This window comes from Thunnus maccoyii, chromosome 19, assembly GCF_910596095.1.
Source record: "Thunnus maccoyii chromosome 19, fThuMac1.1, whole genome shotgun sequence".
Classification (NCBI taxonomy): domain Eukaryota; kingdom Metazoa; phylum Chordata; class Actinopteri; order Scombriformes; family Scombridae; genus Thunnus; species Thunnus maccoyii.
The window spans coordinates 13,359,873-13,375,873 of NC_056551.1; the positions used below are offsets into that span (position 1 = coordinate 13,359,873).

The 16,001-nt window shown below is 39.5% G+C and overlaps 1 protein-coding gene across 1 annotated transcript in view; it reads left to right on the forward strand.

The window, feature by feature from the left end:
• nnt (nicotinamide nucleotide transhydrogenase) overlaps positions 1-16,001 on the forward strand; it is a 35,862-nt gene that overhangs the window by 4,106 nt on the left and 15,755 nt on the right. Inside the window, exons 3-12 of the mRNA XM_042394603.1 lie at positions 3,788-4,017; positions 5,202-5,419; positions 5,880-5,967; positions 6,113-6,201; positions 6,674-6,861; positions 7,229-7,362; positions 7,515-7,706; positions 9,041-9,194; positions 10,288-10,449; positions 13,521-13,631. Coding sequence (XP_042250537.1) covers positions 3,788-4,017; positions 5,202-5,419; positions 5,880-5,967; positions 6,113-6,201; positions 6,674-6,861; positions 7,229-7,362; positions 7,515-7,706; positions 9,041-9,194; positions 10,288-10,449; positions 13,521-13,631 — 1,566 coding nt within the window. The remainder of the gene's footprint in view (positions 1-3,787; positions 4,018-5,201; positions 5,420-5,879; positions 5,968-6,112; positions 6,202-6,673; positions 6,862-7,228; positions 7,363-7,514; positions 7,707-9,040; positions 9,195-10,287; positions 10,450-13,520; positions 13,632-16,001) is intronic.

The window sequence follows — 16,001 nt, forward strand, 5'->3', positions numbered from 1 at the left end:
AGGTGTCAGTGTATTCATTATACTCATAACACTGACAGAGGTTTGGTTTTTAGTTAAGTGGTGAAACATTAGAAATTTGTCATTGTGATATAAATATAACTCATTAATTGTTTTTCTTCGCATACTTATTCCTTTTAGGGATAATACATGTAATTGTAATGAGGAAGTTAATCCATTGTTTTGGCAAAATAAGGATAAATGAAAGATATCTCTTAACCTGATAGCTTTTCCTTTATCTCCTGTCAGAAGTTTATTTTAGGGGTCAGTGCTGCTACCTGCATTTACTCAGTACCAAGGTCACATTAAAGTTACCGCTGGCCTCAGGCATTATTCTCCATTTTCCATGCCCTCAGTCTGTATCCAATAAGCAGACAGAAGGTGTGTGTGTGTGTGTGTACTGTGAAAGCCAGTACCAGCTGGTTGCAGGTGCTTCTGTGTGCACTGGGTTCATGGTTGTGCTGATGTGTGTCTGCATGTAGGTGGGTGTTTAAAGGGGTTCAGGCGAGCTGGTTCGCAGGAACAGGTTGACATTCCTGCAGCTCTGCCAGCTCCAGTAACAGCTGGCCGCAGCTATTCTTGACTCTCAAGTGGAGGGGGGGAGACACGAACCACACGTACTTCATATAGATGTGCTTATGCTTTGACCTCTAGGGAGCTTATAGACATACAGTATAGACTCTGGCAGGTTTATGTTGATCTCGTGTGAGACTGGTGAACTTTGAGAGGACAAGATGGCATTGTGCTGTATGAACAGACTATTGTTGGCATTGTCAAACTTCCAAGCATTAGTGGATGTACATTATTAGATGTAATACACTAACTGTGCTCCTTGTCTGTTGTCATATTATGTCAAAAGGCTGACAGAGTACTTACTGCAGGGCTGTGATTCTTAATAGGCAGCACACCTACAGGGTGTTTGAAACTTACAAAGTTATGTTTGTATTCAGTCAGATTGACTGTATCCTTAAGGCTTAGCAATGCTGAATGCATTTCCTTCATGAAATATTTACAGAGCTGAATTTTAAAGCAGCTGTAGGCTAATTGTTATTTTTTTAGAATAACAATGTATTGTAACAATGTGTGATGTGAGAGGCATCGCTCATAGTGATGTATCTACAAAGAATAAAGCAATCATCCGTCTCAGCAGCTTCCCTACATAACTGTCGTGGTGTTGTTTTTGGCTGCAGCAGGCAGCTGTTTTTAGAGAAACGGCTATAAAGAACCCCACTGTAATTACCTGCTCAGCGCCAAACAGCAGTACTGGACTGGAGAGTGAATACTGGACTTACATTCACCAGATGGACAGAAACACGACTCCATATCAATGATAATGTTGTTCCCTTACCATTAGATGTGTAAATAAGCATCTGTTTGCTAACAAGTTCCATATCAACTTTAAAACATGATGATATGTCAGTTTTGTTTATCACAACTTGTTTCTGCTGCCCCCAAGTGGACAAAAAAACCTTAATTCAGGTATAAAGATTTTAAACCCTACATTGTTTACATCCATGTTTTCTAGCTAGCAGCTTCTTCTTCTGTTTTTTTTGGAGCATTGGTGTTACCAACTGTTGAGCAGTGGAATAGCATTAAACCTTCAACAGCACCAAACAGTTTAAATGTGTTTACACCAGCTCAGTAATCATGAGCTCCTGGGGGCAGAGTTTGACTTTTGATGACGTCTCTTTCTGGCCACCAGTAGGCCGGGGCTTTACTCGTGGCTCTGGTATGGGTAAAGGCCTGTGTTGAGATTAGGTTTAGCCAACAGCTGGCTCATCTTCTTAAATATGTCATGCATGCATGCAGAAACTGAATGAAAAAACTGAATGAAATCCTACAGAGAAACAGTTTACATATGACACTTAGATTCCTTCCACTGGAAACTTTGTTGCCATGGAAACTTATGTTCACACATCTCTATCTTTAATAATGAAGATGTTGATGTTTATCTGTAGGTTATCATATTGCCTCTACTGTGAGATTAAAGTACAGTTTTATAGAGTATAAACACAAGACAATACTGGATCAGTCACTGCTGCACTACATAGTAGTTTTTAGGGTTTTAGTGGTGTTAGAACATTAATTCAAACTGTATTTTTGCTCAGTAATATGATAGCCATGGGATAGGCTACCCAGCCCTCTCAGTGTAATCTCTTAGCCTTAATCTGATTGCTACCTGAGGGCTGAATTTGCTAGTGATGCCTGTGGCAACTGCTTTGTTGCTCGGTTGCTTGGTTTACAGACATCTGAACATCACATGGACAGCTTACAACCAGCTTTTTGGTTTTCTTGTGTTGTGGAGCTTTTCGTAAAACAAAAGAAACTAGAGGACAGGTCACCACAGCAGGGTGAGAGGAAGGGCAGCTTGTCCTCTTGTGTTTATGTATAGACGAGCAGACAGTGGAAAACGGCTGCAGTGGAATTTTCCATAGTAACCAATACAGCATGTGACCTGCCTATTGCTTGCATACTAGGCCAGAATAAGAGTACTGAGAAAGACACAGACATGTTGTTATTTTTGGCTAGATTATTATGTCTGTAGCCTCATTACATTACTCTTTTGCTACTCAATTGTTGGTTTATGTTATCAATTTCATTATCATATTAAGCCTCACTGTGAAGTGAATATGAGCTGTGAAGTGAAGACAGATTAGGCAGTGAATTAAAGTATTTCCTAGTTGGCTGTCGTGTTCCTCTGTAATAATTCAAAGTATGTATTTATTCTGATGAATTTTGGTGGTTCCCTGAGCTTTCATCTGGTGCCACTGGCAAGTTGAAACGTTTGGACCAGAGTGAAATGTCTCTACAGTTATTGGCTGGATAACCTTGCCATCCGGTACAGACATTCATATCACCACAGGAGGAATTGTAATTACTCTGGCGACCACTTAACTTTACATCCAGCACCACCGTCAGGCCAAAATGTTACTTTATCCAATACTTTGATTTATGAAAAAATGCCTGCAAAACTAATGACATTCCCATCATCCTCAGCTTTTTGTGTTTAATGCTAATTTGCAGATGTTAGAAAGCTAACATGGTAAAGTGAACCTGCTTAATATCAGCATGTTAACATTGTCAGTGTGAGCGTGTTAGCATTTATCTGAAGCTTTGCCTAGGAACAGCTTCACAGAACCGCTAGCTGCTGTGTTGTTACAAGACATTGACCTTGTCTGTCAAAGGCCATTGCACATACAGTATTTATAGTAAACACAGTTTTGCCTAAACTCATGGTCATTTTCTTAGATTATCCTTGAAGCTGCAGAAGTATCTGCATGAAAGAGTATTTTTCTCTTTGCTGTTGGGATCTTTGTTTTCTTAAATTATACTCTACTTCTAAAATCATGAGCTCCAACTTGTGAAAAAGAGAAAACCTGTTCATTCATACACTAGTTGCAATGATCCATTCAATCAGCAAAATATCTGAAGTACGCTGTGTATTGTTTGTGTATCCTTCTGTTGTTTTGGACCAGGGCAAAATACACACATGCATACAAACCCGTATACACACTGCACTTTTCTCTCCCTAAGAACTGTGGTGTTTTCTGTTTTATGTGAAAATATGATATGAAACATGATCAAATACTTTGTGAAAAGCCTTTTGGAACAATCAGACTGTGTCAACAATCCTTTGGATTTATAGTCTGTTGGTATGAACACTCACTGCCATAAAATAGTTTAAGCAAGGCCACAAACATCTGCCTATTAGTCTGTTGTGAAATCAATAATTTAATATAACTGTCTGTTACCTCACACGCTCCTCTATTGTTTCTCTTTGAATCTCCAGGAATTCCATACAAACAGCTCACAGTCGGTGTCCCTAAAGAAATTTTCCAGAATGAACGCCGTGTGGCGCTGTCTCCCGCTGGGGTCCAGGCGCTCATCAAACAGGGTTTCAATGTCATCGTGGAATCTGGAGCCGGAGAGCCTTCCAAGTTCCCAGATGAACAGTATGTCCAGGCTGGAGCAACAATCAAAGACATTAAAGATGTCTTGGCATCGGATGTTTTGGTTAAGGTAAGCTTTAAGTGAGGAGTGGATTATTTAATAGTTCCAGAGAGAGGGAGGAGAAGGTAAATAAGGTTGGTGGATGAATCAAACTACCTTATGAGCAGTTGAAAACGTCAGAAATGTCTTCTTATCTGAAGGGCTGATTAAGGTATAAGTAGGGGTAGAGGTAATGAGGGGGGAAAAGGAAGGAAGGAACAGGGTGGGCCAGTTAGTGTTTGAATATGACAGCAGCTTTGGCGCCTTTGGCATTTGGTGGTGTTAGGTACCGGAGAAAGAGGGAGAATGACAGAGAGTGGGAACGTGGAAAATAACCAGTTCTCCCAGGCCAAAACGACAATTAACTGTCAAGTATGTCTTCACCTCAGGCATGGTGGTCGAGGTAGAGAAACAGAGGAAGGAGAGCAGAGGTAAATGAAAGGCAGGGTGATGATTCTAGGGATTTTCCTGCTTATCAAACATCTCCTGGTTTCTAAATGAATAAAAGAAGAGGTGTAGATCTGAGAAAAGGTTTCAAGCCAAAGGAAATATTTAAGATGCCATCGGTGTCCTTGATGTGCGTATATGCCAAGGTGGCGAAAGAAGAGGGGAAACTGAGTTGACAGGCGGAAGGGGAAAGATGTGGAAACAAAATCTAATGGTGTGAGATGGAATGGAGCATTTTGGCTGGAACAATGATTAAAAAATGTATTTTATAATGTAATTTGACAGCTCAGAGGAAAAGTAGAAATGGAGAAATGGAGTGCGGAAACAATTATCCTATTCTAGTACAGTAGCTTTGACAGACATCCTGGAATGAGACGCACTGAATCAGGCTGACAGGAGGGTTTGGAACAAGAAGAGCACGCCCATTACATCCATGTAAAGATGTCAAAGCTGTTGATGTTGGATAGTATTTTTATTGTAGAGAGGAGAAACTGCAAGTTCAACCTTTAGGTACTTTACAGCTTAAAGACTTTTAAGTAAATAAGTAACGTTTTATGTAAATAAGTAACGTTTTACAGATTGATTCACGCATAATTGGACTTTTTAACCTAAACTGGATGTCCTTTCACATTCTCTGTCACTTACACTCACCCTCTAAAGTTGAAGAGATTTAATGTAACATTCTAGCTTTTACTCCAATATGTCGGTTTCCTTCTCATGTTCCCTCCTGTCCACACATCTTCTCCAACCCGTTTCTGTGTTTCCAGGTCCGTGCTCCCATTTTCAACCCTGCTTTGGGCATGCATGAGGCAGAGTTGATGAAAGAAGCGGCCACTTTAATCAGCTTCATCTACCCAGCTCAGAACCCTGAGCTGATGGACATGCTGTCCCAGAAGAAAGCTACTGTCCTCGCTATGGACCAGGTTCCCAGGGTCACCATCGCCCAGGGTTATGATGCCCTGAGCTCCATGGCTAACATCGCAGGGTATGTACATGGTGCCTTCAAGGGGGGTTGCTACTGTGTTTACAAGAAGTCCATGGAAACTTTTTGTTTTTCTGTAGATTTCTTTTGTTGCGCGCCCTTTTCTTCTCACATCTTAAACCAGTTAACTGCGGTACTGTATATGTTGTACTCAACTTCCCATGTAACAAATACTGCCTCCTAAGTATTTGTGTTGGAAACAATATCTTTCAGCTTCATTCTTTGCTGTCTATCTTTAACAGGCAGGTAGTAAACACAACTTATATTTAGATATTTTGGTAATGACCAGAAAAAACAGAGATAACACACCTACATGTGCATGTGTGTGTTAAAATAGTAACAATTACAATGTTTGTTCCAATATTTCCCATTGTATTAAGGGGACATGTTAAACATGTGAAAGTACAGTTTGATTCTCAGTTTCTTCATCATTCCTGTGCTATTTTCCTCTCCGTTGTTTCAGGTACAAGTCCGTTGTGCTAGCAGCTAACAGCTTTGGTCGCTTTTTCACTGGACAAATCACAGCAGCTGGGAAAGTGCCACCTGCAAAGGTGTGTAGTATTAGTGTTTCTGTAGTTGGAATTTGTTTTATTTTACTGTCGTAAATGTGAATTGGCCTACACTAGCTTTACTTTTAAAATGCTAAAGCATTGCATTGGCTATATTAAACTATTTCATGTATGTGTTTGTGAATAGGTGCTGATTATTGGAGGAGGTGTGGCTGGTCTGGCAGCAGCTGGTACTGCCAGAGCCATGGGAGCTATTGTCAGAGGATTTGATACCAGGTTTGTTTCTAATATCATACGTGTGAATTCCAAATGAAAAGAATACTGGCTTTAAAATATTGTATTTAGATAGAAGTGCAGGATGTGATCACTAGATAATACAGTCAGTTCTCTTAAATTCGAGGTCTGACAACTGCAACGCCAGTGTCTGATGTGTGCTGTACCCATAGCTAATTCAAAACTGTGTAGTCAATGAAATGTACTATTTTCAGTTAAAGATCAGTAAATGAAGTGAAGTGTTTTGGGACAATGAGTTGGTAACGTAGGAGTGAAAACAATATTTTCCTAATTTGAACATGGACTATGCCACTGAAAAGAAAAGATCAGAGTTTCACACTGAGTACAGAAATATGTCTTACATTACCAATCTGAGAATGGGAGATGCAGCATGTGTTCCCATGATCTATCAAACATTTTCCATCTACCCAAATAAGAAATAACCTCTGACGCCCCCCACTCCCCCTTCTTCCAGAGCTGCAGCTTTGGAGCAGTTTAAATCTTTGGGCGCAGAGCCCCTGGAGGTGGACATTAAGGAGTCAGGAGAGGGCCAGGGAGGCTACGCCAAGGAAATGTCAAAGGAGTTCATAGAAGCAGAGATGAAGCTGTTTGCCAAACAGTGTCAGGAGGTGGACATTGTCATCAGCACTGCTCTTATCCCAGGTATGCACAGAAGCACAGACTCATGCACAGTGTAAAAGGCAAAGAAGGCATGTCTTCAAGGCCATGTAAACAGCTTTCCTCTGTTTGTTGAATATCTGGAACATCACAGAATTTGAGACATGTATTCTGGGCAGGTAGTCAGAGAATTTCGAAATAAAAAAGGGCAAGTCACGGAATATTGAACATTAAAAATGACTTTACCAGAATGTACCAGAACATATTTTACAACCACTTCTCATTTGTTCCGTTATTCTGTGGATTTCAAATGGTTTTTTACATAATGTGGCCACAAATCCACTGTAAGCTCAGCTTTAGTGAATATCAGTCACTTCTCGATTAATGATGTGTCTCTATTTAAACATTGTAGGCAGGCGAGCACCCATCCTTATCACCAAACCAATGGTAGAGAGCATGAAAGACGGGTCAGTGGTGGTGGACCTGGCTGCTGAGGCTGGAGGAAACATTGAGACCACGCAACCCGGAGAGTTGTCAGTATACAAGGTCCGTGCACACACTCACATCCACACCAAAAACAGTTTAGTATAAAAATTCCAGTGTTTTAGAGGATCATAGATCATCTCTTTAAGCGTAGCAGGTCTTCTTTTCATGTTTAGTGTAATATTACAAACCTTTTTTTTTTTTCTTTTCTGTAGGGAGTGACCCATATTGGCTACACAGACCTGCCAAGTCGTTTGCCCACACAGTCCAGCACCCTGTACTCCAACAACATCACTAAGTTGATGCGGGCAGTCAGCCCCGACAAGGAGAACTTTTACCTGGATGTCAAGGACGTGTTTGACTATGGAACCATGGATCATGTCGTCAGAGGATCTGTTGTCATGCAGGTATGAGGCCAGCAACAAAACAAACAGGCATTTATGTGCACAGCGGAGATTTCATGCAAACTTCTCAGCTGATAAACAGGTTGCACAGAAGTATAGACAATCATTCAAAATGGCCTGCAGGTCCCTTTCACAATCACTAGATGTCACCCTAAGGACAAACAATCTTGTCTTCTTACTCTCTCTGTTGCCTGTGGAGCAATGTCCCCTAAATACACTTTCACTTCATTCGATTAGTAACAGTGATAAATGGCTTTGCATAATAACAGTAAAATAATTTTTAAAAAGCATGCAGACTGAAGCAGACAGATTAAAAAGACCTCTGATAACTATAATATATGAAATGTCATTCATTTTCATAAATAGTGTGACTGAGTATAATACTGGAAGATTTTACTCCTCAATGATCTAATCTATTCATTAGTAACATTAACATCATTTTATTATCACTTTTGATAAAGATTTGATCTGTTTAATGAATGAATTTTAAATTAATGGTTAAGGTCATGTTATCCAAAAACAAAAATGTCTCTAACCGAGGATTTATTGTCATTTTGTTTTCTTGAATTAGTGTTCATTTTCATATAATCACAGCTGAAAGTGCTCAGATTTAAGATTACATCTCAAGCTGCAAGCTCATGCCTTTTTGTGCCTTTTTCAGTACTTGCTTTTGTGCACACATTTAGAAACTGAGTTTATTTTTCAACCGTAAAATGTCACGCTCTGAATAGGTTTTGGTCACAGTTCTGCAATAATCAAATTTTAGGGATCATCATCAAAAATGGTTGTTATATTATGTGTTAATGCAAGATATCTCTCAAATATATCACAATCAGCCTCAAAACTCCACTATCAGTCAGAGATCATTATTCTATTTTGTGTAATTATTATGTTTGCTGTAATCAATCTCAGGCAATCTGTATTCATTTTTTAACTGAACAAATAGATTGCAGATGTATTTTACCCATATCTGCTCACAATGAAGGTTGCTTGATGCTGAAATGCAGATATTACTTACTCTACCTGCTGATCATTAGTTTACTTCCTTTGATCTTGACAGCGTAGTCTAATGTTACACAGATTTACGAGTGCAGCAAAGGTCACTGCAGACTATCAGGTAATAAAAGCAAAGATCAAGTCAGCTCTTAATAAATGTCATAACAATTACCCTCATTGCCACCACTTTTTGAGACCATTCCTTGTCTCTCTATAATGTGTAGATATCTCCAAGCAGAGCAAATAATATGCTGGTTGTTAGGAAATATTGATTGTCCACTTCTGTATTTCCAGTGTCTCCTTTTTACATTGTATTATTTGCTATTTATTGTCATCTCCAGAATGGAAAGAACCTGTTCCCCGCTCCTCAGCCTAACAACTTGCCCACCGCTGCTCCCCCTAAACCCAAGTCTGTCAAAGAACTGGAGGCAGAGAAGGCTAAACAAACCTCTCCATTCAAGGCTACACTCACCACTGCTGGGGCGTACACCGGAGGTTAGTTGTTGCGGATGAATGTGCCCTTAAATTGAGTTATAGTTAAGTAGAGAAATCAGGAATGTGTCATATCTGACAAAAGTGCTCATTTACAAAGTCTATCCTGTTAATTGTCCTCATTGGTTCTTTAGGGAGGCTGAGGTCCGCCTTAAGGTGAAGGATAGGTTAATAATCAGCTCTTTAGGTCACTGCTGGAATGTGCACAGGAGGCGAGAAGTGACAGAGGCAGATTACAAGCGCGTACACACACACACACTGACACCCTGTTAGTGTCAGGAAGTGTGCATTGTAAAAACAGTGTCACGCTGAGTGTTTGTTTGAAGTAGCGCTGTAGTGATTGGTTCCCATGGTGCCACATAGCGCTCTGTGTAAGTGCGCCACATGCAGTTAATGTGGATCACACATTGTTGAGGTGCAGGAGTAGTTTCCTACTTAACACTACCGCGTAGCTACTGTCGGTAGTTGCTCTTTATTTGAAAAGTGAAAACTTGCTTAGTGCTGATTATGTGCTTATTAGCTTGGCGTGTAATGTAGTCATTTTGATGATTTTATATTGGCAGTCATGGGCATGGACAACTTATTTTGCTACAACAGTTAGACACCAGTCTCGCAAACATAACCAGACAAATTGCTCTCTGATTGATAACGATGCATGTCTGTTAAAGTAGCAGGAAATAAGGACAACATGGACGGTCATGGTTTATTAAGGAAATGAAATCTGCTACACATAATTGCATTTATTATAACTGACTTTTATCCAGTCGTTTGTGAAATACTGGATAGTTATCAAGCCTCTAAAAATGTTTCAAATGAAACAGTCTGAGAAGGTAAAATCACTTTCCATGCTCATAACTCACGAACATATTCAACCTTGGAAAAGTAGGTTGCACGTGGATGTGGTCTTTGTATTATGGAGTCATAAGCCAAAGAGGGTTGGGAACCACTTTACTGTAATAACAGTGTCTGGTAGCAAATACACTGTATACTAAACGTTAATCATCTCAATTAGATATACTGTAAATATCATTCTGTAGTTGTTACAGTAGCTCCTTTTTTCTTTTTTTTTCTTTAACTTTGTCTCTCTTTGTGCCAGGTCTCGCCACCCTGTTGGGTCTGGGTCTGGCAGCTCCTAATGCCGCCTTCAGCCAGATGGTCACCACCTTTGGTCTGGCGGGCATTGTGGGATACCACACTGTGTGGGGCGTCACTCCTGCTCTGCACTCTCCACTCATGTCTGTCACCAACGCCATCTCAGGTTAGTGTTTGTAGTGTAGTGTCTTCCAATTAGTGAAGTCATTTTTCTATATGATTGCACATAAATGATTATGAGAACTACTTAAGTAAAAGGGGAGTGGGCAAAATGTTAGAAACACCTTTCAGTATAATGCAATCCAATTCACTGTCAGCACTTATATAACCTCAGGGCAGGGTTTCCATCTAAAATCACACACAAATGAAACATTTATGGGAACATTGGAAGTATAAATCCAATTATAGTAGTTAAAACATAACATAAAGACCTAGCAAGAAGATCAGGTATGTCACACGACTTTCCGGCAGGTCTCTGCCATTGAGTCCAAATAAAAACTTTAAAGATTGTGTCCTTATTGTTGGCTGCCGCCTAACACAAGGGGGTTAAGAGGTTAGAGAGGTGAGTGTATATGTGTGTTCTCACGGCTTTGATCACTCTTACGAGTCACACTCTGGTAGGAAGTAACACACCGTCGGTGATCTTTGGGGTCAGGATGGTCTTTTGCTCATTTAGTCGTGCACACAGCCAGACATCAGAATTGTGGAGCCCAGATGGGAACAAAGATAGACAGTTTTCACTTCCTTTAAAACTTTATTAGTGACAGCTCTACCCTTTTTTTTTTTTTTTTTTTTTTTACATTCCCATCCTCACACGTCTTACTTGTTCCTCTGAGTCTGCACCCTTTCATTTTATTCTACCTAATTTTGTGTCTTTTAGAAATTCACAATTTGCAGCTTCGTCAAGATAATAAAATCCCATCATTAAATGTGTTTTTTGTAAATTCTGAACATTTTTTATACTCTAAAAGACACATGTTCCCACAAATTAAACTGTTATATTAATAGGCACCACATTAAAGTTCATTTGGAGGTTTTCGTTGTTGTCTGCTCCCCCTCTTTCTGCCCTCCATCTCCCTTTCCTCCCTGACCAGGTATTTTTCCCTTTATATTTGGCATGGCCCTATTTCTTTTTTTTTTTTTTTTTGTCACTGACTAACTGCGGTTATGGAAACAGTGAGACCGGGCATCATAAAGACACACACACTCACACACAATCACTCACAGACATTAGGGAATCATGTTGGAATTTAGGGTTTGACAGTTATATTCTTCATGGGGAGATTAGTGTTACAACCAGTAGTAACTGTGACTAGGGGGTCATCTTAAATTCTTCAGAAACTGGTTTCGTATCCAGTGGCTCATTGAGGCATTTCTTAATATCTGGTGTCTGATAGAAATCCTTTAATCTACTTGAGAGCACTGAATCACTGTCACACTCTGTCTGTAGCCTGGTGGCCGCTGTTTGTCACAGAGACGCACCTACAGGCCCACCCATTGTGTATACATATATATATGTGTGTGTTTGTGTGTGTGTGTGTGTCCGCTGATGCCTATTGGCTTTCTCTCTGGCTAAGCTATAAATTGTGGCCAGGCATGTCTTTGATCTCCACCTAAATGGTATAGCTCTGTTTTTTCCTTTTTAAAAACACAACATTTTTGATACTAACTTGGTTTTACCATGTCTACTTATCAGTACACAATAAGGTGTCTGTATTAGGAGTGTGGTGGATCCTAACACAATGAAGTAAAACCAGATTTTACTGAGTTGGAATATATAGAATATTAAGTATTTATCAGTTATACCATTGGTAAAATGATAATTACAACTACACATTGGACGGTTCTGGCCTCCTCCTTCGTCCATTAATTCCTGATGATGGACACTTCATTGGGCATTATCCTTTACTTATTTAATGCTTTCCTCAGATAAACCCAGTGTTATTTATCATTTGTGAGTCTATTTTGTGGCTCTTGCAAATAATAGTAAGACATTTCAAGTCAAAACTAATAGGAAATGAACAGTTGATTATTTAGCTCAGTATTGTTACAACATGAGGAGGTTAGGACAGGAATGCCATGTTTGATCTAAAATATGTAATTAAACAAAATGGGCATTTTCACAAATTCATTTTGGAATGCATTTATAATTAGGTTGTCTAAAAATGGCAAAAATTAAAATAAGAGTTGTGATTTGGAGCAAAAAAGCAACACAATTCTTGAACCATGAAAAATGTGTGTACATGAAGGTGTACAGAATAAGGTTGCAGGATGGGTGTGAGTAGATATGCACATACAGTATGAGTTTCCACAATGGACGTTGGCAAGCATCTGTGCTAACTTGGTAATAATCATTAGCATATGGAGAAAATAGATTTATTTACCTTTAATGGAGTCAGACACGAGTCACGTGTTTTTAGTGCCAGAAACCAAACTACATGTTTGGAAAGTTTGTTTTCTCTGTGAGTTCTGTCTTTTTATATAGTCATCACAGTAACGCTGCACGTTTCCTGCTCTAGTCGTCTATTTTGTTACCATGGTAAATTTAAATCAGCTCGTGTGTAGTATAAGTTGTGAATTGATTACAGGGACTTTCTCTCTAAAACATTGTTTGGCAACCTTTGAAACATGCTTTGTTTAGGAGCTGATATACACACATGATTATAAAGTTGACAAAGAAAAGGAGATTAGTGAGAGAAGGTCATACTTCACGTGTGCCTTATTTGAAAATCCAATCTGAGACTATTGACTTCAAGCACAAACACGCACACACACGCATACACACAAACTCCATACCTGCTAGTCAGCCTAAATTGTACAAAAACACATGTCCGTGTGAAGGAAGGCTCCCAGGGTGCTGTGTATTCCATCTTACTGCCTGTAAGTCATTACAGGACTGATGTTATCAAGGTTTCCTGAGTCTCTTTTGGTAAACATGCACAAACCCTCTTTTTCTCTCTCTATTTCTCTCTATCTCCAAATCTTCTTTCTTTCTCTTACCAATCCCGGAGGCAAAGCATTCTGTGGTTAAGAATAGAATTATAAAATGTCTATAGATGTGCTGATTGAGCTTCCAATCACTGTAAAAATGAACTTTTCAAATGACTGACATAATGCTCTGTTGTGATTTTTTTTTTTTTTTTTTTTTTTTTTTTTGGGACATCTTCACCAAAGCTTGAGATGTCTTGTATTATGAAATTGTAGATTGATGAATACTAAAATCGCCGTTTTCTGCAGGTCTGACGGCTGTGGGTGGTCTGTCCCTGATGGGAGGCGGCTACGCTCCGACAACTACTGCTGAGACACTGGCTGTGCTCGCTGCCTTCATCTCCTCAGTCAACATCGCTGGTGAGTCACCCGCACACAGACACCTCACAGTCATCCCTGCCAGTTACAGCAACCTGTAGCCAATAAAATATCAACGAAGGCTGAAGATTGAAGTGTTTTATATTGATTGTACAATAACATGTCTCCAACCCAAGTTTTGCAGCTGCCCTCTCTACCCACTTGCTCTGACCAGAGTAGGTGGCTCTGGCTTGGACCACACACACATTCATTTCTGCTATTACTCTTAATAATTCCCATTATAATGACGAAGTGTTCCTGGAGTCATTATAATACTCATCACTCTCTAATAGTCCTGGAAAACAGTGTGTTCCTCCACGGATTAGCTATGAATTAGTTTGAATATCTCTAGCTCACAGCGAGACACTAGCTTTTATGCAAGCAAATGAATAGTTAGCTTGTATAATAGATCAGTTCTGCCTGTTTGTTAAAAATGCGGCCAAGCTTCTTTGAGTATTGTGTGTGAGATCTGCAGGATACCATTAGGGTTAAAGGTCAAGGCAAGGCTGTGAATCCTATTACAAGTCTTGGGCCCTCTAGGTTCTGTGGCTTTACTGTTCGAATCACTTTTTAGTGTTTTAGATCCCTTAACAAAAGCATGCTAAAATACCACAGCCTTTATAGAAATACCTAGTTCCTTGCCCTTTGCTTCGTTTTATTTTTGATGTTCTCCGTGGGTTCGGTTCCACACGCACATTTCTAAAAGGCTTACCACATTACCCATAAACCTTTGGGAACAGAAAAAAAAACATTCCATGGAAAGAAACGAAGCACAATAGTGAAATTTAGCTCCAATAAAACAGACCCTGAAATTTTTTCGGCTTCTGTGTCTGTTTTAAGGAACAGGTCCCTGGATGTAGCTTTTTGTTCCCTCCGCGTCTCCTCAGTCGTCAGATGTGGGCAATGCATGGGAAACACCTGGGACTGCTGAATATCTTGAGCTGAATATATTCAGTTTCTCATAATCTGAAAGTCAATCTGTGCTACCAGGTCTCATTAGATTCCCGTTTTCCTGTCATTGCAACAGGCCCCTCATTTCCTCAAGCTTTACGGATCCACTTTATTGTAATAGTGAAATTCTCCCCCTTATCTGTACCGTAGCTTACTGAATAAGCTATTAACCAAACAGCCACTGGGTGCTCTGCTGATGCCAGTTTGCAGGCTTGATAGCTAAATAGCCAGTCAGCTGTAGCACATTGAACAGCTTAAAAACTTACCAAATGTCAGCATCAGTTAGTTTATTATAGTGTGGTTCTTATGGTTCACTATCACTGATTAACATTGACTTTCCTTGGTTATAAGTTTTTTAAAAAATTTTTTTGTTGAATTTTTACACACACAGGTGGATGTATGACAGTTGAAAGGAATAGACCACACATTGTATTACATCATGCTGTAACCACAAGTGCAAATTGTTTCTCTTACCTGTTCCATACCCTCCTACTTACCCCACCACCCCTACCGATGAGTAAAAAAAGTAATAAATAATAAATTAATATGAATATAATATACAGACTTACAGCAAGTTAGTAGTGCAAGTGTGTTTATTTTGTTTCTCTGCCAGAGCCCAGCTTGCCTCAGCCTCAGGTTTGACAGAAAATACTTTTTTTCTTCCTTTCAATTGAAAAAACAAATATATTAACAACATATTTCAAAATGACATTATTTTTGACTGCAAAAATGGATGACTAGTTGCGATTTCAGATTTTTCCGGACACTGTTGCCAATTCGCTCGCAAGCTTTCTGAATCTACTGCCAGCAAACTCATTTTTGGGATAAAATAACCAAAAAGAAATGAGTGGATACTGGCTTTGCGATGTTTAAATACATGAACATTCCTCCATATTAATATATTGACTCAGATTGGTCTGCAATAATAGTAGACAGATTATTATTACATGTTTTAACTCGGACAGTCGAAGACTAAAATTACATGAACTGGAAAGAAACAGGTGCTAGCCTCTCGTTCACCCTTGAGTGTATGAGTGCATGTATGTGCACGTGGCTACAATCATGCCAGAGGGAAAAAGGGAGACATGCACACGGTAATGTGATCTCTCCCTGTAAAGCAATGAGACACTGTCTGGTCCCGGTTTGACACTTTTGAGGTTTCCTACTTGAAATATTTACACTGACATAAAGTAGACTTGTTAAATTCCTAACATTTGTTATTAGGCTTGGCAACATTTATCAGCCAATGGCTTGAAAACACCTGTTGTCTAAAATAGATATTTTTCATGAACTTCAAGTGCCTCTACATCCCTGCCTCAACCCTCAAACTCTTTTTTTTTTTTTTGCCATCTTGCTTTTTTGCTTTCTGATTAGTTTTTTTTCTGTATTGCTGCACCTTTTGATCTATGCAGCACTGATTTT